This window comes from Bombina bombina, chromosome 5 (genome assembly GCF_027579735.1).
Source record: "Bombina bombina isolate aBomBom1 chromosome 5, aBomBom1.pri, whole genome shotgun sequence".
Classification (NCBI taxonomy): domain Eukaryota; kingdom Metazoa; phylum Chordata; class Amphibia; order Anura; family Bombinatoridae; genus Bombina; species Bombina bombina.
Genome location: NC_069503.1, coordinates 847,361,695 through 847,388,838, shown reverse-complemented (window position 1 = coordinate 847,388,838; position 27,144 = coordinate 847,361,695). Strand labels below are relative to the sequence as shown.

Here is a 27,144-nt window from a genome sequence, read left to right as displayed (position 1 = left end):
GAGTGAATAGAGACGAATGTAGAGTCAATGAACACTCCTCCAGCACCAGAATCGATTAGAGCTTGGGTATGAATCTTCTTATGTCCAATTTGAAGGGTTACTGGAACAAAAAGTTTCTTGTATAGGGAATGGCAACTGTTTTGGCTTAACTCAGTTCCCTGGACTAGAGTTAAGCCCTGGCTTTTACTGGCCTAGTAGGACAATCCCTTAATAGATGCCCTTTAAGGCCACAGTACAGGCATAAGCCAAGAGTCCGTCTTCTCAAGCGTTCAGTCTCAGTTAATTTTATACTTCCCACTTCCATGGGTTCAGCCTGATCAGTAGTAGGAGAGGCAGGAGTGACTGGATTAGAAAAACGAGGAGCCAAACGAAAAGGAGTTCGAGTTGAAGACCTCTGTGTTCTATCCTTTTCTTGTTGGCGTTCACGAAACCTGGCGTCGAGACTGATACAAAGATTTATTAAGGCTTCTAAGGACTCTGGAAGTTCACGATACACCAATTCATCCTTGAGACGCTCAGAAAGTCCTTTACGAAAAGCGGCTCTGAGTGCTCCCTGATTCCAAGTGGTTTCAGAGGCAAGGGTGCGGAACTCAATAGCGTATTGAGAAACTGGTTGATTACCTTGACGTAAATCCAGGAGAGTGGCTTCAGCAGCGGATGACCTTCCAGGTTTATCGAATACATTTGAAAACATAGATAGAAATGTATCAACATCCAAAAGTATAGGATCATTCTTTTCTAGCAAAGGTGATACCCAAGCCAAGGCTTTTCCTTTCATTAAGGAAATAAGAAATGTGATTCTAGAAGAGGGAGTAGCAAAAAGAGTAGGGCTATTCCGGAAATGAAGACGGCATTGATTCAGAAAGCCTCTACATTCTTCAGGATTCCCATCATATTTATCCGGAAGAGGTATCCTGGGACTTAGTTGTACCTGAGACTGATTGTTAGGAATCGAAGGAGGTAATGCCTCAATAGGATTAGGATTGGGATTAGGATTGGGAGGTGCAGTAGCAACCAAATTTTGTAATAGAGCAGTTATTTTATCAAGTTTAGTGTCCAGAGACTGCAAGTGAGTGGCATGAGATCCCAATAGCTGTCCCTGGTGAGCCACGGCCATGGATAATTCAGTGGGGTCCATTTTTATTGCCCGTTTGTAATGTCAGCCGCTTTGGAATCAGTCCGGGATGCAACCCAACTGCTAGCGTGAATTGAAAGCACACGCTAGCACACTGAGAAATATCCAGGACGTGACCCACTCAGGAAACAGATGAGAAAGATAACAAAAATAATTATTGTTCCAGTATGCAGGAAAGCCACAAAGGAAAAAACGTCCCTTTAAGCAGTTCAAAGAATATAAAGGAAATGCTCTTATTTGCAGCTTTGAAAAAAGGTCCTCTTTAGCAGGCTTGTAAAACAAAGGCAAAGTTCTCTTTTGCAGCTTGTAAAAGTAAATGTCCCTTTAAGCAGGTTTATAACAAACAGAAAGGCAAAGTTCTCTTTTGCAGCTTGTAAAAGTAAATGTCCCTTTAAGCAGGTTTATAACAAACAGAAAGGCAAAGTTCTCTTTTGCAGCTTGTAAAAGTAAATGTCCCTTTAAGCAGGTTTATAACAAACAGAAAGGCAAAGTTCTCTTTTGCAGCTTGTAAAAGTAAAATGTCCCTTTAAGCAGGTTTTAATTATCAAAGAAAAGGTTGTGGATTAAGGCAAAAACAAGGTCAGGCAGGCAGAAGTCGGCATCCAAACAACAATAGAAGAATAAGGCAAAAAGCAAGGTCAGGCAGGCAGAAGTCGGTATCCAAATATCAGCAAAAGGGTTAAGGCATGAGGCTTGGTCAGGCAGGCAGAAGTCGGTACACAAGAAAACAGAATTTGATAAGGTACTCACAAACTCCAAAGGGAACAAACAAACGGGCCCCGAGTAAGATCTCCCGCCGCGGTTTAAAGGCAGGAGCGGCAACGTCATCAGAGGGGTGTGTTGGAGGAAGCGTCACGTTGCTAAGCAACGTGACGTCATTCACTCAGAGAAGATCCGGGAGCCGCGGCGACACAGCAATGAACGGACAGAATCATGACAGTCTGAACCAAAAAATAGCTTAGATGCCTTCTTTTTCAAATAAAGAAAGCAAGAGAACGAAGAAAAATTGATAATAGGAGTAAATTAGAAAGTTGCTTAAATTTGCATGCTCTATCTGAATCACAAAAGAAAAAAAATTGGGTTCAGTGTCCCTTTAAGTCGGAGATGTTAAGATTCTTGTTTTTATCTGTTGTCTTTTAAATCACATTACATTTATACACATAGTAACACTGTTGTTTTGGATGTTCATTTGGCAACGTACGGCATTCTCTGTGACGCAAGCTATGCCCTGGGTGTTTATCCTAGACACCTATGCATGTGGTAGTTCATACTTCTAATGGTTTTTGTAGAAATCACACAATGACTTTTATGATGTAAGCATGTCGCTAACACAAACACAAGGTGACTACTGACAAAAATAATCTAAGAGTTTTTGTTCCTTGGGTTAAACATAGTATATTTTTGGTACACCTAAATAATATGGTGAGTAAATGTTATTGATTGGTAACCTGGCAACGTACGGCGCTTTGGATAACGCGAGTTAAGCGCCGGGTGACAACCCATCCTTTCTAATCACGAATTGGTAGCATCTGGCGATGGTTGCTACACACACATGAGGTAATTATCATTAACACAAGGGGTGAGTAAGGTATATAAGTTTGCACTTGTTTTGTTTATTGATTTATGCAAGTCTGAAGATGGGGGTGAAACCCTGAAAGGTCACGATTTTAGATTAAAAGAATTTGATGTTTAATCCAGTGGGTGCCTGGTTGTTTTTCACTGGATTATATATATATATATATATATATATATATATATATATATATATATATATATATATATATATATATATATATAGATATATATATAATTTTAGACTAAGGGGTTAAAAGTCATGATTTGTAAGGTTAAAAACAAAATTAGGGAAAAAAATATTTGATTAGCTTTTCTAAAGGATTGTGATCAACCCCATAGATAATTCTGAAGAAAGTGGTAGGGATTAAATCCCATGCGTTCCAGTACTCTGTATGAATTACATATGTATGTGTATATGTTAAACCGTTTCAGTTCATTTCACCTTGGCTTTTATGGTGTATAGTGAAAGGGGATATAACTTAATTTATACAACAAACAGAAAATTTCAATGTATGTCAATAATAATGTAATGCTTTTATCATAACATGTAAAAGTAGCAGCCGAGAAATGCATTCTTAGTTCACAGTCTAATATACAAGCTAGCAATGTGTGTAAAGGTTGCATTTCACAACAGCTTTGTAAGTGTCATTAGGGCTGTTGGGTGTGGATGGAATGACATAATTTGTTTGTTACATTTTTTCCTTAAAGTGATATGAACCCCTAACACTTTATTTGTGATTCACACAGAGTATACAATTTAAAAAAAAGTTTCTAATTTACTTCTATTTCCAAATCCTGGTGTATAAATTCTGGGGGGGGGGGGGGGGGGGATAAAGGTTGATTTCTTGTACCCATACAAAAGTGCCAATATCTTCACTGGCTTCCTCTTGCCTCTAGGATCAAACACAAAATTCTCACTCTGACATACAAAGCCCTCAACTGCACTGCTCCCCCTGTATCTCAGACCTTGTCTCCAGATACTATCCCTCCCGTCCCCTTCGCTCTGCTCACGACCTCCTAATCTCCTCCTCTCTTGTCACCTCATCACACTCCCGTTTACAGGACTTCTCCAGACTGGCTCCCATCTTGTGGAACTCTCTGCCTCGCTCCACAAGACTCTCTTCTAGTTTTAAAAGCTTCAAGTGCTCCCTAAAGACTCTACTGTTCAGGGACGCATACAACCTACGCTAACCTTTATACCAGTTCCTCTCCTCCATTGCTATTGCCTGAACCCCCTTAGCATGTAAGCTTAAGCGTTCAGCTGTTTGTTGATCACCTTCTCAAGAGCTGACTATAACAGTGCAACTCTTGGCAGGGCCCTCTACCCATTTGGTCCCTATAACTGTTTTTTTGTACTCCGCCTTTGTTAATAGCGCTGCAGAATCTGTTGGCACTCTACAAATAACCGATAATAATAATAATAATAATAAAGGTGACAAGCTTTTGCGTCTGTTGATGTAGAGCAAAACTTTTTTGTTCTCTAATAACTGCTCCACACGTAATATAATACTTTGTGAAAGAGACGCTAAGAAGGCTAGGTTGAGCCTTATATTGATTGTAATGTTGGTATCTCTCCTTCACATCCAGAAGCCTGCATAGCAAGATAAGCTCTCAAGCTAAAATTTGCCTTTCTAAAACTCAGAGGGACTTTGCACTATACTGAATAGACTTGCCACACCAAAGAGGTTTAAGAGAATCAAACCGTAAGGGCAAGATTTATCAATTTGCAAGCGGACAGGATTCAAATGTAGTGAACCTGTCCACATCTTATTGCAAATTGTGGGCCCCCCCTACCCTCACGCAACCAATTGTGTAAGTGTAAGGCTTGTAAATCACCCTGGTTTAATGAATCCAGGGTGATTTTTATCTGCCATCTCCAGTTTGGCGGAGAGGGTTTATGAAGCAGCGATTTGAACAGCTGTTTAATAAATATCAGTTACAGGCGCAAATGAGCGAGCCTGCAATTGAACGGGGCATTCGCCTCGTAATAAATGTTGCTCTTAATGGTCGATTTATCAAGCTACAGCGGACCCGGGCTTAAAATTTACGCCCCTGTCCGCTGCAGCTTGCCTCAGGCGGGCTGAATTCTGCATTGGAAAAAATTTGTAATTTTGTCATCTTTTGCCACGCCGCCCCCTTGTACGCACAGCCAAGAGGTGGGAAGAGGTTAGGGAAGCAGCGGTCTGATGAATACGGACTGCAGGTTCTCTTTGATAAATTGACCCTAGTGAGGTCTTTCTGATTATAAAAACAATACAGGTACTCAAATTGACAGTGAATAAGGACTTTCTGATTAGGTAACACTTTACTTGTGCGGGTCCTGATATATATATTACTGTATTTTATTCATGATACACTTCGTTCAGTGAATGTGACCCCCCTGGTTTTAATGTACTATTCACAACGTGCGCAGTTGCTCATCTTATATATTTATTTTTAATTACTGATCCTAATGGAATAATGGAGTAAAAGGGTGTAATTTGATTATTCTATCTTGAGTAGGGTATATGGAGTAAGGGTTGCCACCTCAGCCATGTTTTCCTGGACACTTATGAGTTACACATGCTGCAGGCTGTGCAGGAAGCAACATGTATTGTGTTTCTTGACAGCACTATTCATATTCCTCCCTGCAGCATGTGTAACTTATAAGTGTTCTGTATTTTAAGGGATGGGTGGCAACCCTGTTCCTACTTTTAATAAATCGATATCAAGAGGGTACTAATATCAGACGTGTGTGGCATGGGGCTAACTTGGGATGAGGAACTAATTCTCTACAATAAAAGTGTGGTCTCTGCTTGCTTGCTCTTGAAACCGCAGCATAATAACTAGTAAGTACAAGTAACAACTATATGACAGCCTGCCTGGATTTTACTACGTAGCTTCCGTGATTCCGTCACCTCTCGGACGCAGCCACGCATACGCCACGTGATTAGATTATGTCATCTATACCCAGCATACACCACGCTGATAAATATATATAGTTCCGACAAAGAGGCGGTGGTTAAATCTGCGGCCATTAGTCAGAAGGTTTATTTGTTGTTGTCACCTGCTGTCACTGTCTGTCATCCGTACGTTCCGCTGATCGGTGTGTGGTCACTTTGTTCTGTATTTATAGCTGTTGTCGTCCGACACTTTATCGAGCACTTTGTGTATAATTCGATTATACCGTCTTTACCTACCTTGTACAAACAAGTCTAGACACATCCCAGGCATACAGTGTCTGTCACACGAGCACAACGCCATAACCTCAGTGGCACACAGTGTCTTTCTCGCACGCGTACACCGCCATCACTTCACCAATACAGCCCCTAAGCCTTTATGAAAAGATGGAGCAAGTGGGGATCATCGTACAAGAAGCACCTCGGCCGGTGAGATTGAAAGTTTTCTCTGAATATTATACAAGTTTTATTATTGTAAACTGTCTGAATACTCATTCCTGTGTAACACTTATGTTAGCGAGTAATTTATTGCTCCTGCATTGCTACCTTATTGCTAAATAATAGTGAACGACTATATATATATATATATATATATATATATATATATATATATATATATATATATATATATATATATATATAATCTCATACATATTCAAACTATTATTTGAAACGGTATATAAATAAATATATATATATATATATATATATATTGGCTTGGCAGGTGGGTTGACAGGGCTTGACAGGTGGGTTCATATAATTGTATTGCGGTTTCTACATCTACACAGATTTAGCTACAAACATATTTGTTTGAATCCTAAAACATTGTGTTTGACTTTTTAGCATTTTTCTGTCTTCTCCATTTAAAATAATAAAAAAAGGGTTTATGAAAGAAATTGTTTAAATAGTAATTTATTTCTTGTAAAGTTGTTACTGTGTATTTAGTTTGTGACTAATCTCGTCAACTCCTTAATGGTGACTCATAACCAACAGAAAATATAGCCCCTCCCCCCAATCAGCCTTCACTGTTATGTCACTATTGGAAACGGTATCTGTGATGAGCCATTAACTTAATTTAGAATAGGGTTTATTAAAGGGACAGTAAAGTCGTAATTAGACATTAATGATTTAGACAGAGCATACACTTAACAACTTTTCAATTTACTTCTATTACTTCATTTGCGTCCTTCTTGTGTTATCCTTTGCTGAAAGGTTTAGCTATAGGTAAGCTCAGAGGCAGCAAATAAAAAAATTAAAAAATTAAAAAAAAAAAAAAAAAAAATATATATATATATATATATATATATATATATATATATATATATATATATATATATATATATATATATATATATATATACACACACATACAACATACATGTAGCCCTCAGTTTACGCTGGGGTTAGGTTCCAGAAGGAATGGTTGTAAATCGAAACCGTTATAAATTGAAACCCAGTTTATAATGTAAGCCAATGGGAAGTGAGGGAGATAGGTTCCAGGCCCCTCTCAAAATTGTCATAAGTAACACCTAATACATTATTTTTAAAGCTTTGAAATGAAGACTTTAAATGCTAAACAGCATTATAAACCTAATAAAATTATCACACAACAGACGTCACTTGCCTTTTTCTGCAAACAGTCCATTGTTATTGGCTCACCCATGTGTTTAGTTGGAAACAAGTAGTGCATTGCTGCCCCTTCACAATTTGATACCAAGAAAATTAAATAAATTTGATAATAGAAGTAAAGTAAACTGAAAAGTTGTTTAAAATTGTATGTTCTTCCTAAATCATGAAACAAAAATGGTGGGTTTCATGTCCCTTTAAATCCAGAGAACCACCCCTTTTACATTTGGTCCTTTTTGCTCACTCTCTTAGAGATGATTCTCTGAATGTGTGTTGGTTTTCACATTTTAAACACTGTTGTCAACCCTTGTTCTAGAATTGTTTTTTATCTGCATACTCAAATTATCTTTTGCGATGGTAGATTTGGACCTCTATGCCCTAAATACACTTTAAAAAAATAAAAATAAATTACACCTTTGCAAAGTTGTTTTATTAAGCATAACTAAACATTTTATAGAAATATCTCAATGTAATTTTCATTATTTATATTGCCACTTTTTATGTAATTTAGCTTTTTAAATTGAGCAATTTAAAACTAGAAAAACCCCTACTGAATTCTCAAGGCTAAAGCATATCCGTCTATTATCTATCTCTCGTCTATCCTCTATCTCTCGTCTATCCTCTATCTCTCGTCTATCCTCTATCTCTCGTCTATCCTCTATCTCTCGTCTATCCTCTATCTCTCGTCTATCCTCTATCTCTCGTCTATCCTCTATCTCTCGTCTATCCTCTATCTCTCGTCTATCCTCTATCTCTCGTCTATCCTCTATCTCTCGTCTATCCTCTATCTCTCGTCTATCCTCCTCATCTGCTTAAAAAGTACTTTATACTAACTTTATGACCATGGCTAACCTTGTCTGCAAACTAAAGCCCAGATTGGCTCATTCACACAAGGCAAATGGTGGGTGGAGTTTGGGTATTGAAAAATAATTGCAGTAAAAAGGATGTTAATTTACTTTAAAAATATTAAAGGGACAGTATACACCAATTTTCATATAACTGCATGTAATATATGACTATAAAGAAGCTATGCACAGACACTGCTTTAAAAATCCAGTATAAAACCTTTTAAAAGTTCTTAGAAGCTCTGTTTAGCACTGTTGATGAAGTTAGGCTGGGGCACCCACTGAAAGTGGCTGGGGAAAAAGGGGGGCAACCCCCCCCCCCCACACACCACCACCACCACCTTCATATGACCCATTACACATCCATGAGTCTGTAGACATCAGAATACATCTAAAACTTTGGGACTTGGTTTGGAGTCTGAAAATCAGCACAAAGTTTGTAAAAATGTATAGTATTGCTTATTTTTAAATAACTCTCTCCCAGATGGGCTATATAAATGGATAATCTACTAAACATTTATGCAAATAAAAAGCTAGTGTACAATGTCCATTTAAGCCTTTGCTGAGATGTTATTCTATAGCAACACAACATATAGCAATGAGGAAGTAGGTGGGAGGCGCTAGACATGATTTGTGGAGTTCACTAGAAGTCTCCATTTCCTGTCGTTATATGGCACCTGTCTGCTAAAGCTTGCATAATACTGCATTCTTTAGTAAATCGCTTCCGTAGAACAAGGGATGAGTTTTATTTAAATATATATATGTGTGTGTGTGTGTGTGTATGTGTGTGTATATATGTGTTAGTTACTGTCCGGAATATTGAGGTGCTAGCTAAAAATGTAAAGTCCAAAAACCATAGCTACCTGTCTACCTGAGTTTATTAAATTTTGTGTAGATTTACTGATTAACACTATAGCTAGATGGAACAATTTCAATAAAACTTGGTTTCATTGGTATATTTTATTTTTGTGAAATTTCACCTCACCTTTTGTTGGATTCCGCTTATTTATAAGTTATCTGTTTTTTTCCAGTGCCCCTGGGTTGTCCCTTCAAATCCTGCAAGCCAGTGTTCTCTGTCAGATGTCATGAGTGAGGAGCTAGCCCGTGAGCTGCAGCTGGAAGAAGAAACTCATTCCTTTCCACAGGACTTACTGTAAGTGACCCTACACGATCATATCTTATTTCCTTCTGCACTGCAATTTGTTTCAGGATCTCTGTTTAGATGCTGTGTGAGGTATATCCTAGTTAAAGACATTTGGTAACTGCAGGGCCTACATTATATTTAAAGCCTCCAATAAACTTATAGGTTTGTTTGATAACTACTTTAAAAACAAACAACTTTGTATCAAGTCTTGATGTAAATTTGTTACTGTAAAACTATACTGTGTAATAATATATTCTGATTTCCACTATTCATATCTGTTTTAAATGTTTAGACAGCAGCTTCTGTTTAGCATTTGTCTAAGCTGAGAAAAGCTAACTAAAAATGTATGTGTATGTATACCCCACTCTCCCCCACCCCAAATATAGCTGTGCACTCAGGCCATCAGTGTCATATGGATAAACTCTGGGTATGTAGCTTAAACATAGTAGGCTATTGTAAGATACTTAAGATTATAAACTAATTTTTATTACTTTATTTAGGTTTTGCTTCTGAAATAATTTGGAATCATAATTTTTGGATGTTTAAAATTTGTTTTTTATTTTGTGATCTAATATCTAATTGTATTTATCTTTTTGTTATTTTATATTTAGAGTTGACAATGGACCCCTCTTAACTGGTGATAACATTGACACATCAAGTGATGAGGTTTTGGCACAGATGTTACAAACCCAGTTTGACAAAGAATATGATGCACAGCTTCTCAGAGAAGAGAAAAAGTTCAATGGCAGCAGTAAAGGTAGGGACCAGAATTTAGAAGTAATAAACACTTTAAAAAAATAACTAAGTTGTTTGTGTGTAATATTTCTATATCTAACTTTTTATTTTATTTTAAAGTTTCCATTTCCTTTGAAAATTATCGGAAAGTGCAGTACTGTGATGAGAGTGACAGCTCAGAGGATGAAGTGGATTGGCAGGACACACGCCATGATCCATACAAAGCAGGTACAGCTTTGTTTTTTTAATTTGTCTTAAATTTTTATTTGAGAATCATAAATCGAGAATACATTTTGTAAATTACAAGAAGGAAAAAAAAATGTTCACATCCAATTAATAAGATAATTGAATAATAAGAAGATTGGAAGTAGTCAGATAAAACATACGTTTAGATCTGAAGCAAGTCACTATGGCTTTCATGTATTGTTTTCTGGACAATTCCTTTTTAAATATTGTTGAAAATTGTTTTGAAGTCCAGAGGAAGACACATTATGATTTAAAAAGAGGAAGGTCAATAAAGAGGATAACTTGGTGTCAATTCTACTATGCAGTCCAGGGATTATCATTTTAAAAGATAATGAACAGAGGCATAGTAGAATTGACACCAAGGTATCCTTATATCCCCATTTTTATTGATCTTATACATGTGACAATAACAACAAAATTTATGCTTACCTGATAAACGTCTTTCTTTCCGGGCATGGAGAGTCCACAACGTCATTCCAATTACTAGTGGGATATTCATCTCCTGGCCAGCAGGAGGAGGCAAAGAGCACCCCAGCAAAGCTGTTAAGTGTAACTTCCCATAACCTCCAGTCATTCAGCCGAAGGGAAATGGAAAAAGAAGAAACACAAAGGCATAGAGGTGCCTGAGGTTTACTCAAAAAACTGCCGAATTATTATAAAGTGGGGGGAGTCGTGGACTCTCCATGCCCGGAAAGAAAGACCTTTATCAGGCAAGCATACAATTTTCTTTTCTTTCCTATGGCATGGAGAGTCCGTCATTCCAATTACTAGTGGGAACGAATACCCAAGCTAAAGGACATAGAATGAAGACGGAGGGAGAACAAGGCAGGAGGACCTAAACAGAAGGCACCACCGCTTGAAGAACCTTTCTCCCAAAAGAGGCCTCCGCTGAGGCAAAAGTATCAAATTTATAGAATTTTGAAAAAGTATGCAAAAAGGACCATGTTGCCGCCTTCCAAATCTCTTCCACAGAAGCTTCATTTTTGAAAGCCCAGGAAGAGGAGACAGCCTTAGTGGAATAAGCCATAATTCTCTCAGGAGGCTGCTGTCCAGCTGTCTCATAAACTAAGTGAATAATACTTCTTATCCAGAGGGAAAAGGTAGAAGTGGCCTTCTGACTTTCTGATTTACAGAGAAAATCACAAACAGGGCAGAAGATTGCAGAAAATCTTTAGTTGCTTCAAGGTGTAAAATTTTAAAGCATGCACAAAATCTAGGTTATGCAGAAGACGTTCCTTATGGGAAGAAGGATTTTGAAAAAAAGAGGGCACAATTTCCTGATTTGATGCGACACCACCTAAGGGAGAAAGCCTTATCTGCATGAAAAATAAGGTACAGGGAATCACACTGCAGAGCCGAAAGCTCAGAAACAATGCAAGCGGAAGAAATGGCAAGAAGAAGCAAAATCTTCCAAGATAACAATTTTATATCCACAACATGCATCGGCTCAAACTGAGCCTGCTGCAAAACTTTAAGAACTAGATTAAGGTTTCAAGGAGGAGCAACAGGTTTAAACACAGGCCTGATTCTGACCAGGGCCTAAACAAAAGCTTGAACATCTGTCAAATCTGTCAGACGTTTGTGCAAAAGAATACAGTGCATAAATCTGACCCTTCAGAGTACTGACTGACAAACTTTTCTCCAGGCCATCCTGAAGAAAAGAGAAAATGCGGGGAATCCGTACTCTGCTCCAGGAGAAACTCTTAGATTCGCACAAATAAAGGTATTTTCGCCATACCTTATGGTAAATATTGCGAGTAACAGGTTTGCGAGCCTGAATCATAGCATCAATGACTGTCAGAAAAACCACATCTAGACAGATCTAGGCGTTCAATCTACAAGCAGTCAGCTTCAGAGAATCCAGGTTTGGATGGAGGAATGGACCCCTAATTAGAAGGTCCTTCCTCAGAGAACCTCCAAGAAGGAAGAGATTACATCCTTACTGGATCTGTGAACCAGATCCTGCGAGGCTATGCAGGAGCTGTAAGAATTACATATGCTCTCTACTGATTGATATGAGCAATGACTCGTGGAAGGAGAGGAAATGGGTATGCCAGAGAGAAAATGCAAGGTACCGCTGGAGCATCTATCAGTGCGGCCTGAGGATCTCTTGACCGTACTATGGAAGCTTGGCGTTTTTGACAAGACTCTATCAGATCCAACTCTGGAACGCTCCACCTGAGGGTTATCTAAGAGAACACTTCCGGATGGAGAGCCCACTCCCCGGGATGAAAAGTCTGTCTGCTCAAAAAATCCGCCTCCCAGTTGTCCACTCCTGGAATGCGGATGGCAGATAGGAGACAATCTTGAGCTTCCGCCCACTGCAGAATACGAATCGCCACCTTCATAGCCAAGGAGCTCAGAGTCCCTCCTTGGTGGTTGCTGTAAGCCACTGAGATGTTGTCAGACTAGAATCTGATAAACCGGACTAAAGATAATTGAGGCCAAGCTATCAAGGCATTGAACTTTGCTCTCAATTCTAAGATGTTTATAGGAAGAGAGGACTCCTACCGAGTCCACAGGCCCCAAGCTTTTAAAGAGCCCCAAACTGCTCCCCAGCCTAACAGGCTGGCATCCGTGGTCACTATAACCCAGGAGGGTCTCAGCAAGCATATGCCCCGAGACAGACTGTCCTAAGAAATCCACCACAAGAGTGAATCTCCTGGAGAGAAAGGCATGAAGCGAGAAGTTTGGATTTTCTGACATCTGTCAGGAGAATCGACATGGATAGGGAATCGGATTGTCCCTAAGAAACACACCCTTGTAGCTGGAATAAGGGAGCTCTTATCCAGATTCACTTTCCATCCGTGGGAACGTAGAAAAGACATCATCTCTGTATGAGATTTTGCTAGTTGAAAAGAGGACACCACAAGATGCCTAGGTAAGGTGCTACTGCAACTCTGAGACCTGACCACTGCCAGAAGAGCCCCCAGATCCTTTGTGAATATTCTGGGAGCTGTGGCAAGGCCAAACGGAAGTGCAACAAATTGGAAGTGCATGTCCAGAAAAGCTAACCTCATGAACTGGTGGTGATCCTTGTCAATGGGAACATGAAGATACGCATCCTTCAGGTCTAGGGTCGTCATGAACTGACCCTCTTAGATAAAAGGAAGAATTGGACAAATGGTTACCATTTTGAAGGACGGAAACCTGAGGAATTTGTTACATTTTAGGTCTAAAATGGTACGGAAAGTTCCCTTTTTGGGAACCACAAATAGATTTGAATAAAATCCTTGACCCTGTTCCATTACTGGAACAATCAATCCCAGGGAGGAAAGATCCTTTACACAGTTTAAGAAGGCCTCTCTTTTTACCTGGTCTGCAGATAATCTTGAGAGAATGAATCTGCCCCTGGGAGGACAAGTCCTGAATCCTATTCTGTAAGCCTTTGATACTATGTTCAAGGATCAGGGACATCACGTATCCAAGCTTGTCAAAAAAGAAAGCCTGCCCCCTACTTGATCCAACCCCAGATTTGGGGCAGAGCCTTCATGCTGATGTAGCATCAGATGAAGGCTTTTTGGATTGCTTTCCCTTATTCCAAGGCTGGCTGGACCTCCCTGGAGGTTTTGGACTGCTCCAGTGAGGGAAATTTCTGTCCTTTTTGAAGGTTAGAAAAGAAAAAAAATTAGAATTGTGGCGACTCTTAAGTCTATTCTTCTTGTCCTAAGGTAGGAAAGACCCATTTCCACCTGTAATCTCAGAAATTATCTCTGCCAGACCAGGACCAAAAAGTCTTGCCCTTACAGGATAAAGATAGAAGCTTGGACTTGGAAGTTACATCAGCCGACCAAGATTTTAGCCACAGACCTCTTCGAGCTAGAACAGCGAAGCTAGACATCTTGGCTCCCAGTCTAATGACTTGCATGTTGGCATCAGAAATAAGAGTTGGCCAGTTTATCCTATCTTGGATCTCTTCTATAGAGGTCTCTTCTAGGCATCACACCAATAAGATGCTGCACTTGCAACTGTAGCAATACTTGCAGCATTTTGCCACTGTAATCCCTGATAAATGTACATTTTATTTAAGCTTCTAGCTTCTTATCCATGGGATCCTTGAAAGAACAGCTATCCTCTACAGCAGTGTTTCCCAACCGCGGTCCTCAATTACCCCCAACAGACCTGGTTTTCCTTACAGCTAAACCAGTGCACAAGTGAAGTAATCGGCTGATCAGTAACCAGCCTGCTCTCATCCATCTGCTAATTATTTTCACCTGTGCTCTAGTTCAGCTATAATAAAAAACAGAACTGTTTGGGGGTACTTTAGAACCGCAGTTGGGGAAACACTGCTCTATAGGAATTGTAGTTCTTTTGGCTAAAGTAGAGAGCTCCTTCCACCTTAGGCACAGTGCGCCACATATCTCTAATCAAGTCATCTTTTTTTTTTTTTAAAACAGGGGAAGGGGGAAGGAATCTCTGGCTTATCCCATTCCTGTGCTATAATTTCCAACATATGGTCAGGAACTGGAAATACTTCCACAGAAGAAGGAACATCATAATATTTGTTAAAATATATTTTTTATTGAAGTAACTGTCATAAAACAGATTACATGTTCTATACAGTTGGTTACAGTATTTCTTTATCAGGTCAATAAGCAAATCAATTTCTGTTATCGTTTCTGCGCTCCTTTATGTCTTGCTTATATATTTCTATTAACTGGCTTACAAGGTCTCAATGTCCATTAGATTCAACCTTGCATCTCATCTAGACATGACCTTATGCCTGGTATAGAACACCTGATAAATTGTACAGAAAAAGAACATCTGCATATACAGGTGGCCCTCGTTTTACAACGGTTCAATTTACACCGTTTCAGAATAACAACCTTTTTTTCCAGTCATGTGACTGCTATTGAGAAGCAGTGCATTTTTTAGAATAGCCAGTAGGTGGAGCTGTCAGCTTGTGTTGCTGCCAAGCAAGCTGAAATTTATCAGTTTAACCAGACCTGCGCTATCGAGCAGATTTCAAAGGAGCAAGATCTTCCTGTCTATAAATCAGTCCAGATTGGAATGCATAGAAAGAACTGTTTGCAGAAAAATGCAAGTGAAGTCTGTGTTGTGTGATTATTTTATTAGGTTTATAATGCTGTTTAGCAAATGTTTTTGTTCATTTAACTTAGTTTAATTATATATTCTGTGTTGTGTGATTATTTTATTAGGTTTATAATGCTGTTTAGCAAATGTTTTTGTTCATTTAACTTAGTTTAATTATATATTCTGTGTTGTGTGATTATTTTATTAGGTTTATAATGCTTTTTAGCATTTAAAGTCTTCATTTCAAAGCTTTAAAAATAGTGTTTTACTTATGACAATTTTGAGAGGGGCCTGGAACCTATCTCCCTCACTTCCCATTGACTTACATTATAAACTGGGTTTCGATTTACAACCATTCCTTCTGGAACCTAACCCCGGCGTAAACTGAGGGCTACCTATATTTATAATAAGAAACAAACGAAAATTAACCTTTTGGTGAATGAGAATTTTTGTGTCAATGTCGGCTATTATCTAGTCTTATTACGCCAATGAGGATGGAGATTTTTTTTTTTTTTGATTGTTAAATGTACTAGCAATTGTCTTCTGACCCTAACTCTCTTTGTGGTCCCACAAATTTTGTGGAATGTGTCTGTTCAACCCAAAATTGTTAAAGCTGTCTCATGTAGTGAGTAAGTCAACCTATATTGTCCAGTATCTCTCTCCATGTCTGTACTCCCTCTTTCCAATATCTGGCAATGCCAGTTCTCGTGATAGTGCAAAGTATCTTTACAAAAGTGTTGTTTGTGGAAGATTTAATAATGGAGCATTTAGTAACCCGGGAGACATGGTTAATGTTTTTTTATCTTCTAATAATGTGCTGAGAAATGCCGACAGTCTAGCCCAAACCTGAGCAACCCCAGGGCACTCCCACCACATATACGTAGGTGCTTTCAGTATCGCAACCCCTGTAGCAGTTTGTTTTTTCCTACCATGAAATGAGCAGTTTTGATTGGAGTTAATTACCATCTAAAGATAGTTTTGAAACTATTTTCCCTGAGATCAGCACTAATTAGACCTTTGCATGAAGAGTAGAATAATTTGCACCAATCTTTTGTATCTAATGAGGTATTGGTATTCGTTTCCCACTTGAGCATAATAGATGATTTGGTATCATTTGTTATAGTTTGCAGTGCTATGTATAAATGTTGAATTATCTTTAGGCCTGGTATTGATGCTACACAATTTTTCTAAAGGTGTACTAAGTTGGATACACATATTAGGTGTACATTTATTTAGGACGGATGTAATCTGTAGATATAAGTACCATTTTAGAGGAACCGGAAGTTAGAACATTTTGTACTTGGGTGAAGGTTAGTGGCTTATGTGTTAGGAAGTCTCCCACTCTATAAATGCCTTTATTCTCCCACTTATCTAATTGTTTTCGATAATCGGCTGGGATAAGGTATTTGAGCAGCATTTTTGAATAACTAGTAACTTGAGGGCAATCTGGAGTTTTATGTTGATGTAGTGATTTATCCCATATTAGAAATTAGATTGTAATCCCCCAGATCTGACTCCAATTTAGTCCATACTATATCTTTTCTCGTGGAACCTAGTAACATATTCTGGGCCAGTCTAGCTGTGTCGTAATAATCTAAGAGGTTAGGAACCCTGGTACCTCCTAATTGTCTGTGTTTATAAACAATAATAAGCGATAAAGAATTCCCTTCCACATATTCACTAAAGTAGATCAATTCTGATTGTAGGGATGTTAAGTATTGTCTTGGGATTGGGATAGGTAAGGTTCTGAACAAATGCAAGATTCTTGGGAGTATGTTCATCTGATATTCTGCCATACCAGGAAAGTTGAGTAGTTTCCATTTAGCAATGTCTTTTCGCCATTCTTTATATATAAGGGAAGGTAATTTACGTTATATAGATTTGTATATTGGTTTGGTAGATTTATTCCCAGATACTTAATATGCGATTCAACCCAAGAAAACGTAAAGTTTAATTCTATTAGCTTTTTCGTGTAGTCCGGTAACGCTATTGCCATGGCCTCACTCTTATCCATGTTGATCTTGTATCCTGATATGGCAGAAAATTGTCAAAGGTTTGTTAGGGACGTCAAGGGTTTGGTTAATGTCAGTAGGACATCGTCCACAAAAAGGGTTATTTTGTAGTCGGTGTCTTATCTTCAGTCTATGTATATCAGAAGATAGTCTAATACAAGCCGCCAAGGGCTCCATACATATAGCGAACAACAATGGAGACAGTGGACATCCCTGTCTCGTGCAGTGTTTGATATTTAGATGTTTTGGAGGGATTTCCCATCGCTCTGACAGTTGCGGTTGGTTTAGAATAAATATTTTGTAAGGCATCTATAAAGGGGCCTTTAAATCACATTTTCTCTAGGACTGCAAACATGTATGTCCAATCTATCCTATCGAATCCTTCTCCGCATCCAATGAAAGGACCAGAGAAGGTGTTTTCGTTTTAGCCAGATGGGCTATTGTTATCATGCGGCTGATATTATCAGGTGCTTCTCTACCAGTCACAAACCCAACTTGGTCGGGTGTATAATATTCGGTAAGATGTTTTTTTTTAACCTATTTGCCAATATTTTAGTAAAAATTTTTGGGTCTTGATTTATTAGGGAAATGGGTTTATAACTGGTACACCACTTCAAGTTCTTCCCCGGGTTGGGTATCACAACTATCCTGGCTCTCAGTAGGTCATAGGGTATCTTTATGCCCTTGCATAATCTAGTTAGAAAATTTAACTAGATGGCCTTTTAGGGAAGTTTTAAATAACTTATAATATTCTCCAGGAAGGCCATCAGGGCCTGGGCCCTTACCTGGTTTTAAGTCTTTGATGGCTTGTTGTACCTCGCTGACCATTATCGTTTGGTTTAAGCCATCTCCATCCGCTTCTGCTATTGATGGTAACTGGGCCTTATCTAAGATTTTTGTTAATAGGGAGTCCGTCTAAGCGGAATGGGTAACTTCAGTTCCATAGTATAATGTACTATATATAGTAACTTACTTTAGGAAAAAGCTTAAAGGTCCAGCACCAGTAAATAGTGTTTAAAGACAAAAAAGGGGGGGGTCCCAATCTTGTCTTGTATAGTATAATAGCTGTAAGCTCACCACAGGAGCCTCTGGAGAAGCAGCTGTTCCAATTCAAATGTTCAAAGCTGTGCAATGAAGATTTATAATAAGAACTGCAGTTGCAAGATCAAGGCCGTCCCATATGATTAAGGTACACCATAGAGCGCCTATTGTTTGATAGTATGTGCACTGCAGATCAGTGTTATAACACCTTTTCATCCCCATGATTATACTCTGTAGTGTAGAGTGAATCCCTCAGCAGAGTGTTTTATGTGCTTGCTTAATTGTGCCAGATCATTTTAATTTCTGAACCCCCTTTGATCATCTGAGACAGGTATACATCTGGTTATATGTGGCAGCTCATGCTAAATCATTGACCACTTTCGGCTTTGGAGCCCAGTTATGTACCGCTGTTTTATCAGAAGGTGATCTTACCCAAGGCCCCCATTGTTTGCCTCAGTCATCCTCTGAGATTGCTGTCAAACACCAGTATCCCTTTTCAGTCTGCATCTGAAATCGCTGTGTTGGCGTGTAACGGAGTTGCCTAATTCATACTGCGCCACTACTCCAATATGGCGGACGGCTGCTTCTTAGATTTTCATTATGGCCTCTGTTTTCAAAGCGGCATCCTGCTCAGTTAATAAGCCTCCTCTGCTGTGTCCTCAGTACCTCCCGTTTGCGTTTGGGTAGAGCTCTGACCTGCTACATGGGCCAAAAGCACCCAGTTATTGCACCGTGACACGGAGCTCTGTATTCACCCGATCGTCTTCATGCAACTCCACACCCACATAATATTCCGTTTACTAGATTTTTTTAGCGTTGACAGCAACAGATGGGTCGGAGTTGTCCAAAGTAGCCAGGACCTCCTTTGTAAGGGAAGATTCTGATGATGTTAATTTCAGATTTAAACTTTTAACACCTCCATTTACTTCTAATGTCAGATTCTGAGATTTCACCCTCAAACTACTGAGGTATCCTCTTCATCAGACATATATGGGATAGGTTAACCATCGTAGAAGGGTCAGACACCTTACTAGCAGAAATTTAATTTGATTGCCTCTTGCGCTTACCCGCAACCGGGAAAGCCAATAAAGTTGTAGACACCATAGAAGTTATCTGAGCAGCAAAATCTCCTGGTAAATAAACGCCTCCAGGAGGCTGAGACGAACCGCAGGGCACTGTATGTGAGACCATTAAGGCTTGGGATGTTTGAGGAGAGAGCTGTGGCATTTCCAGAACAGCATTATCCTGAGACAATAGGCTCAGAAAAGATTACTTTATCCTTAAATTTTAGAGTCTTAGACATGAGGAACAAAATTGCATTGGTAAAACAATTTGGGCCTCTAAATATAATAAGCATTTATCAAAAGAAACAGACTCCTGTTCTGTGTCCATAGCTTGATAAAGTGTCACTTTGAGAAGAAAAATAAGCCTTCAGGGTGCTAATGCTAATTATAATTAAAGTTTGCAAATAAAAGATTGCACCTCTAAACCTCAGCTGGTCCAGAAGCTGTAACTAATACAAGAGGATGCAGGACTCTCCAGCAGGTCAGCAAGACATCTCACAGCAGTTACAGAAGAGGCTCACTGAAAATGATGCAGCTCCGCTCTGCATTACAAGTGCAAGGGCGGTTAGTCACGTGAGCTGCATTAAAAGAAACTGCGCTAAAGGCACACAATTCAATCGATAACACACTGAAGAGAAAAAAATGTAAGGAGCGCAACTCTCAGATAAAATCTGAAGTTAAAGTTTATAAGGGAATCTATATGTAAACATAAAATTTTTATGACCCATATTTTAAATAAAACTCCAAAAGGACCCTTCAGCCATTTCTCTGATAAGGGAAACGGTTAACTCCTTAGTCTCTCGCGCTCGCTCTCCTCTGAAAATACAGCCGTCGGGCAGAAAGACGGCTAACCAGGTGTGAAAGGACACTTGCTCGCTATCGGTGACCTGTAGAAAAATTCTCTTAATAAAGAGATTGACATGGACACAGCTAGACCCCAATCCTTACTTGCAGGGAAAAGTGCCCATTAAAGGATTAAATCTTCTCAGACACACTTCTTCTTCGTAAGGGAAGTTGCACTTAACGGCTTTGTTGGGGTGCTCTTTGCCACCTCCTGCTGGCCAAGAGGTGAATAACCCACTAGTAATTTGAATGACGTCAGGGACTCTCCATGCCATGGGAAAGAAAACTACATTTTGACTCTGCTTTTTCTTTTTAAATAATTGCTGATTGACATTTAGCTGTTGTGTATTTTTATTTTATGTAGAAGTAAATGGATTTCTCAGTGGATAAACTTCTTATTTTTTATTTTTTAAGATAAACCTACTCCAGCACCTAAGAGGGGTTTTGTGGGGAAAGGGAAAGACATTACAACCAAGCATGATGAGGTTGTTTGTGGCAGGAAAAATACAGCTCGGATGGAAAATGTAAGTTATAAGCTTGTCCTAAAAATACTAAAACTTGAATTGTATGCGCTCTGGTTTTTTTTTTTTGTTTTTTTTTGTTTTTTAAACTTTTATTGTCTTAACTTACACTGAAAATATAAGAACATCTGACATTTTGCTCACTATGTATGTGATCTTTACTACTAATTGTTTTTAATTGAAAAGCAAACTTTTAGTACCATATTTACCTTTTTTTTCCAAACCTACCATGATCACTTTAGCCGTTGTTGCAATGTAACTTTTAATGTCGCTTATAGTTCAGGTTTATATATTTGTTATGACAGATCTTCTATTAAAACATGGGGCATGTTTTTTTTTCCCCCTAGTTTGTACCAGAATTTCAGGTTGGTGATGGAATTGGAATGGACCTGAAGCTATCAAACAAAGTTTTTAATGCCCTAAAACAGCATTCAATCTCAGAACAACGCAAAAGTGCCAAACTGCATGACAAGAAGGAAGTTTCCACTGCGGTAATTGGTTGTTTTTGTTTTTTTCTTCCCCTGTAAATATAAATATACATTTTGATCAAACTCCTCTTTACATAAATATCAAATTTTATATTCACTTTTTTAATCTTGTGTTTTCTTGTAAAGATGATTTCTTTAAGACACGATGAGTCCACGGATCATCTTCATTACTTATGGAATATTCACCTCCTGGTCAGCAGGAGGAGGCAAATAGCACCACAGCAGGGCTGTTAAATAGCTCCTCCCTTCCCTCCCACTCCAGTCATTCTCTTTGCCTACATTAGTGCTAGGAAGAGGTAAAGTGAGTTGTTTGAAGAATCTTTTCTATCAAGAGTTTATTATTTTTAAAGTAGTGCAAGATTGTGCTGCTTTGTTCTAGGGCAATGTTTTTCAACCAGTGTGCCGTGAGAGATCCTCAGGTGTGCTGCGGCAGACTGACAACAATGTGACATTTTTTTTAAATTTTGCTTGTTTTTTTTTTTATTCGGGGCCGTTTTTTTTATTTTAAGTGAGATGACTGATGGGGGAGACTTTTCCCAGTGCGGGGGTGTCCCTCTTTCAAATTTTGAAATATTGGAAGGTATGTGACAGGCTCATCAGGCGTCATTTACAACCATGACATAGACATTCATTCACAGACAATCATTATGATTGTTTGTGAATGTCACATGTATAGTTTGTAGGAGGCATGGCATGACAGCAGTGTGTGTGTGTATATATATATATATATATATATATGTGTATATATGTGTATATATATATATATATATATATGTGTGTGTATATATATATATATGTATATATATGTGTGTGTATATATGTATATATGTGTGTGTGTGTGTATGTATATGTATGTATATGTGTATGTATATATATGTATGTATATGTGTATGTATATATATATATATATATATATATATATATATATATAGATACATATATATATATATATATATATATATATATATATATATATATATATATATATATATATATATATATATATATATATATATATATATATATATATATATATATATATATATATATATATATATATATATATATATAGTGTGGGACATAATTCTCACTGTGCCTCCCATACATGTATGCTGCCCTTATCCTGATGGCCTAAGCAAACTTAACTCAGGCTTTATCATTTTCCTCAGGGCTATGGGAGGGAGAGGACCTCTTAAACCTGCTGGACTGTCCTGCTGTCGGACAGAGTTAAAGGTGACTTTTTTTTATTCTGGGGAGAAAGACTCAGAGGAAAGTGGGCACTTTCATTTCATCAATGGTTAACATATAAGGCTCAGACAAGGGGCTCTTTATGTTGGGACATCAAGCTCTCTTATTTGGAGGGTATTGGACAGCCATAAGTACAGGCACTGGGAGTTAAGTTAAATTTTTTATTATGGTGGTTATTTTCCCTAACGGTTTGTGTAAAACATTTAAACCTGTCGGGTAATGAGTTTTTTGTAACGCCCACGATGGGCAGGGCTATTGGTTCGCACACTTCGTAAGTAAACTGCGCAATGTACAGCAGTTCTAGCAGCGCATGGACTTCTACACATCGTGGCACTAAATCCGCATGGATCTTGACACAATTGAGCAAGCGGTATTAGCACTATTGGGATCCTGAAGATCCGGTTTGTTCCAAAAATCTAACGGAGTGAGTCCGGTTGGCAGGTAGGCACCTCAGCAAAGTTGCTGTGGTGCAAGGGTGTCTGAAATTTACTTTAACTGATGGGGTACGTTATTTCCTAAGCAGTAAAAAAGTTACCTTTTAAATTTTAAAGACACAGTAACGGTTTAAGTTAATAAAAATCTTTTTTTGAGTTAACGTAATTTGATTAACTTATACATTTTTTGTTTTTTCTTGGGGTATTTTTCCTCATGTAGTAAAGTTTCTTTTTAAATTTTAAAGGGACAGTAACGTTTTTATTGTAATCAAACTTTTTTGTGTTGAAGTTTTTATTACATTGTCATTTTATTGTGCTTCAGTATGATACAAATGTGGAACCACCAATCCCTTTCTGTCCCTCATGTATTGAGAGGGCTTTATCTTATAGGGAAAAGATTTTTCATGACCAAAATTTTTCAAAAGCGGATGCTTCTCAGTAGTCTAATGACGAGATTCAGAGTATGCCACAGCTTTCTCTCCAAGCGTCCCAAACTTTAACTCCCATGCAAGCAGTGCCCTGTACTTCTGCTCTAGCGCCTGCTCGAGTTACCTTAAAAGACATAGCAGCGCTTATGTCTTCCACAATTTCTGATGCGTTGTCTGCTTTTCCAACAAACGTAAGAGGAAAGGCCAACATGCAGTCAGTGAGGTTTCTGATGCAATGGTGGCAATCTCAGATGTACCTTCCCAGGGGATTGAGATGGAGGATATGGAGGTTCTCTCAGAAGGGGAAATTTCAGATTCAGAAAGTGCATTACATTTTACTGATTCGGAGGTTGTATCTTTCAGGTTTAAGCTAGAACACCTCCTGTTACTCAGGGAGGTTTTGGTTACTTTAGACTGTGATTCCACAGTAGTGGTCGCTCCTGCGAAGTCGATTAAATTAGACAGATATTTCTAAGTTCCTTCTTACTCTGACGTTTTTTCAGTGCCAAAGTGAGCTTTGGAGATTGTTTCTAAGGAATGGGAGAGACCAGGTATTCCCTTCTCTCCCACTATTTTCAAAAAGATGTTTCCTATAGCTGACTCTTTCAGGGAGGCTTAGGTGGAAGGGGCTATTTCCACCTTAGCCAAGCGAACTACTATTCCCATTGAGGATAGTTGTGCTTTTAAAGATCCCATGGACAAGAAGTTGGAGGGTCTACTTAAAAAGATTTATGTTCACCAGGGTCTGCTATTGCAGCCAGCTGCGTGCATTGCTACAGTCACTAGTGCAGCAGCATATTGGTTTGATGCTCTGTCTGAGTCTCTCAGGACTGAGACTTAGAGGAGATCCAAGATAGGATTAAAGCTCTGAAGTTAGCTAATGCTTTTATTAGGGATGCTTCTCTGCAAACTACTAAATTGGCAGCTAAGAGTTTGGGGTTCTCTATCCTAGCCCGCAGAGCTTTATGGTTAAAACCTTGGTCTGCGGACGTGTCATCTAAGCTTCTAGCGATTCCTTACAAGTGGAAGTCCTTGTTTGGACCTGGTCTGACGGAAATTATCTCTCACAGGAGGTAATGGTCATCTCCTTCCTCAAGATAAGAGAAGCAAACAAAAAGGACGACAGAGTAATTTTCGTTCCTTTCGGAATTTCAAGAGAAATTCTTGCTTTTCCTCTGCTAAGCAGGAACAATCTAAACCCACATGGAGACCCAACCAGTCTTGAAACAAGGGTCAACAATCCAAGAAGCCTGCTGTTGAATCTAAAACAGCATGCCCCTGATCCGGGACCGGATCTGGTAGGGGGCAGACTTTCCTTCTTCATTCAGGCTTGGGTTTGGGACGTTCAGGATCCCTGGCAGTAGAAATAGTGTCTCAGGGATACAAATTGGAGTTCACAAATTTTCCTCCCAGAGGCAGGTTTCTTCTTTCAAGATTATCTGCAGACCAGATATATAAAAAAAAAAAAAAAAAATAGGCGCTCTTACATTGTGTAAGACCTCTCCTCCCTGGGAGTGATTGTTCCCGTTCCAGAACAGGGGCAGGGTTTTTATTCAAATCTGTTCGTGGTTCCCAAAAAGGAGGGAACCTTCAGACCTATCTTAGAACTCGAGTCTAAACAAGTTTCTCAGGGTTCCGTCATTCAAGATGGAAACTATTCGTACCCTTGTTCCATTGATCCAGGAGGGTCAATTTATGACAACAGTGGATTTGAAGGATGAATATCTACATGTTCCTATCCACAGAGATCATCACAGGTTCCTGAGGTTTTCTTTTCTGGACAAACACTTCCAGTTCGTGGCTCTTCCTTTCGGTCTGGCCACGGCCCCCAGAATTTTCACAAGTTTTGGGGTCTCTACTGGCGGTTCTAAGGCCATGGGGCATTGCGGTGGTGCCTTATCTGGACGATATTCTAATCCAGGTGCCATCTTTTCAACAAGCAAGATCTCATACCGACGTGGTGCTATCCTTCCTGAGAGCTCACGGGTGGATGGTAAATCTGGAAAAGAGTTCCTTAATCCCAAATACAAGGGTGACTTTCTTGGGAACTCTAATCGATCCTATATCTGAGGATTTTTCTGACAGAAGTCAGGAAATCAAAGATTCTTGATACCTGTCGAGCCCTTCAGTCCACTCCTCGGCCATCAGTGGCCCAGTGCATTGAAGTAATTGGACTGATGGTGGTGGCAATGGACATCATCCCGTTTGCTCGGTTCCACCTCAGATCTCTGCAGTTCAACATGCTCAGGCAGTGTAATGGAGATTATGCAGACTTGTCTCCACGAATAACCCTGGGACAGGAGACGATGGACTCACTTCAATGGTGGTTGTCTCTGGATCATCTATCCCAGGGAACCTGCTTTCGCAGACCGTCCTGGGTGATTGTGACAGACGCCAGCCTTCTAGGGTGGGGAGCTGTCTGGGGTTCCCTAAAGGCTCAGGGAGTGTGGACTCGGGCAGAGACTGTTCTTCCTATAAACATCCTGGAACTAAGAGCGATCTTCAATGCTCTTCTGGCCTCAGCCCAGTTTATCAGATTCCAGTCGGACAACATAACTTCAGTGGTTTACATCAATCATCAGGGAAGAACGAGGAGTTCCTTAGCGATGACAGAGGTAACCAAGATAGCTAGACAGACTTTTCATCCTGGAGAGTGGGAACTCCATCCGGAAGTGTTCTCCAGCCTGATTCTCAAATGGGGTCGGCCGGAGTTAGATCTCATGGCATCTCGACAGAATGCCAAGCTCCCGAGATATGGGTCGAGGTCCAGGGATCCCCAGGCGGAACTGATGGATGCTCTGGCGGTTCCTTGGTCCTTCAGCCTTGCATACTTATTTCCTCTGTTTGCGCTTCTTCCTCGGGTCATTGCTCAAATCAAACAGGAGAGGGCGTCAGTGATTCTTAATTCTCTGTCTTGGCCTCACAGGATTTTGGTATGCAGATCTGGTGGAAATGTCATCTCTGCCACCTTGGAGACTTCCGTTGAGGAAGGACCTTCTGATTCAAGGACCATTCCTTCACCCAAATCTAGTTTCTCTGAAGCTGACTGCTTGGAGATTGAACGCTTAATTTTATCCAATCGGGGTTTTTCTGAATCGGTCATAGAGACCATGATTCAGGCTCATAAGCCTGTGACTAGAAAGATTTACCTTAAAATTTGGCGTAAATACCTTTATTGGTGTGAATCCAAGGGCTACTCGTGGAGTAGGGTTAGGATTCCTAGAATTTTGTCTTTTCTCCAAGAGGGTTTGGAGAAGGGTTTATCAATGAGTTCCCTAAAGGGTCAGATCTCAGCTTTATCTGTTTTGTTACACAAACGTCTTGCGGATGTTCCAGATGTTCAATCATTCTGTCAGGCCTTGGTCAGGATCAGGCCTGTGTTCAAACCAGTTACTCCTCCATGGAGTCTTAATTTAGTTCTTCAAGGGGCTCTGTTTGAGCCTATGCATTCCTTAGATATTAAGTGGTTATCTTGTAAAGTTTTATTTCTTGTTGCTATTTCTTCAGCTCGTAGAGTTTCTGAGCTCTCAGCGTTGCAATACACTTCTCCTTACCTTATTTTCCATTCAGATAAGGTAGTTTTACATACTAAACTAGGTTTTCTTCCTAAGGTTGTTTCAGATAGGAACATTAATCAGGAGATTGTTGTTCCTTCTTTGTGTCCTAATCCTTCTCAGAAAGAACGTCTTCTGCACAATTTGGACGTGGTCCGTGCTTTAAAATTTTAATTACAAGCGACTAAGTACTTTCGTCAGTCCTCTTCATTGTTTGTAATTTTCTCTGGAA

At 39.3% G+C, this 27,144-nt stretch overlaps 1 protein-coding gene across 1 annotated transcript in view; it reads left to right on the top strand.

Moving 5' to 3' along the window:
- Positions 1–5,703: 5,703 nt before the first annotated feature.
- Positions 5,704–27,144, top strand: part of RIOK3 (RIO kinase 3) — a 35,159-nt gene continuing 13,718 nt past the window's right edge. Inside the window, exons 1-6 of the mRNA XM_053714983.1 lie at positions 5,704–6,078; positions 9,152–9,273; positions 9,876–10,021; positions 10,120–10,227; positions 20,654–20,763; positions 21,108–21,251. Of these exons, the coding sequence (XP_053570958.1) occupies positions 6,037–6,078; positions 9,152–9,273; positions 9,876–10,021; positions 10,120–10,227; positions 20,654–20,763; positions 21,108–21,251 (672 nt within the window). The 5' untranslated portion in view covers positions 5,704–6,036. The remainder of the gene's footprint in view (positions 6,079–9,151; positions 9,274–9,875; positions 10,022–10,119; positions 10,228–20,653; positions 20,764–21,107; positions 21,252–27,144) is intronic.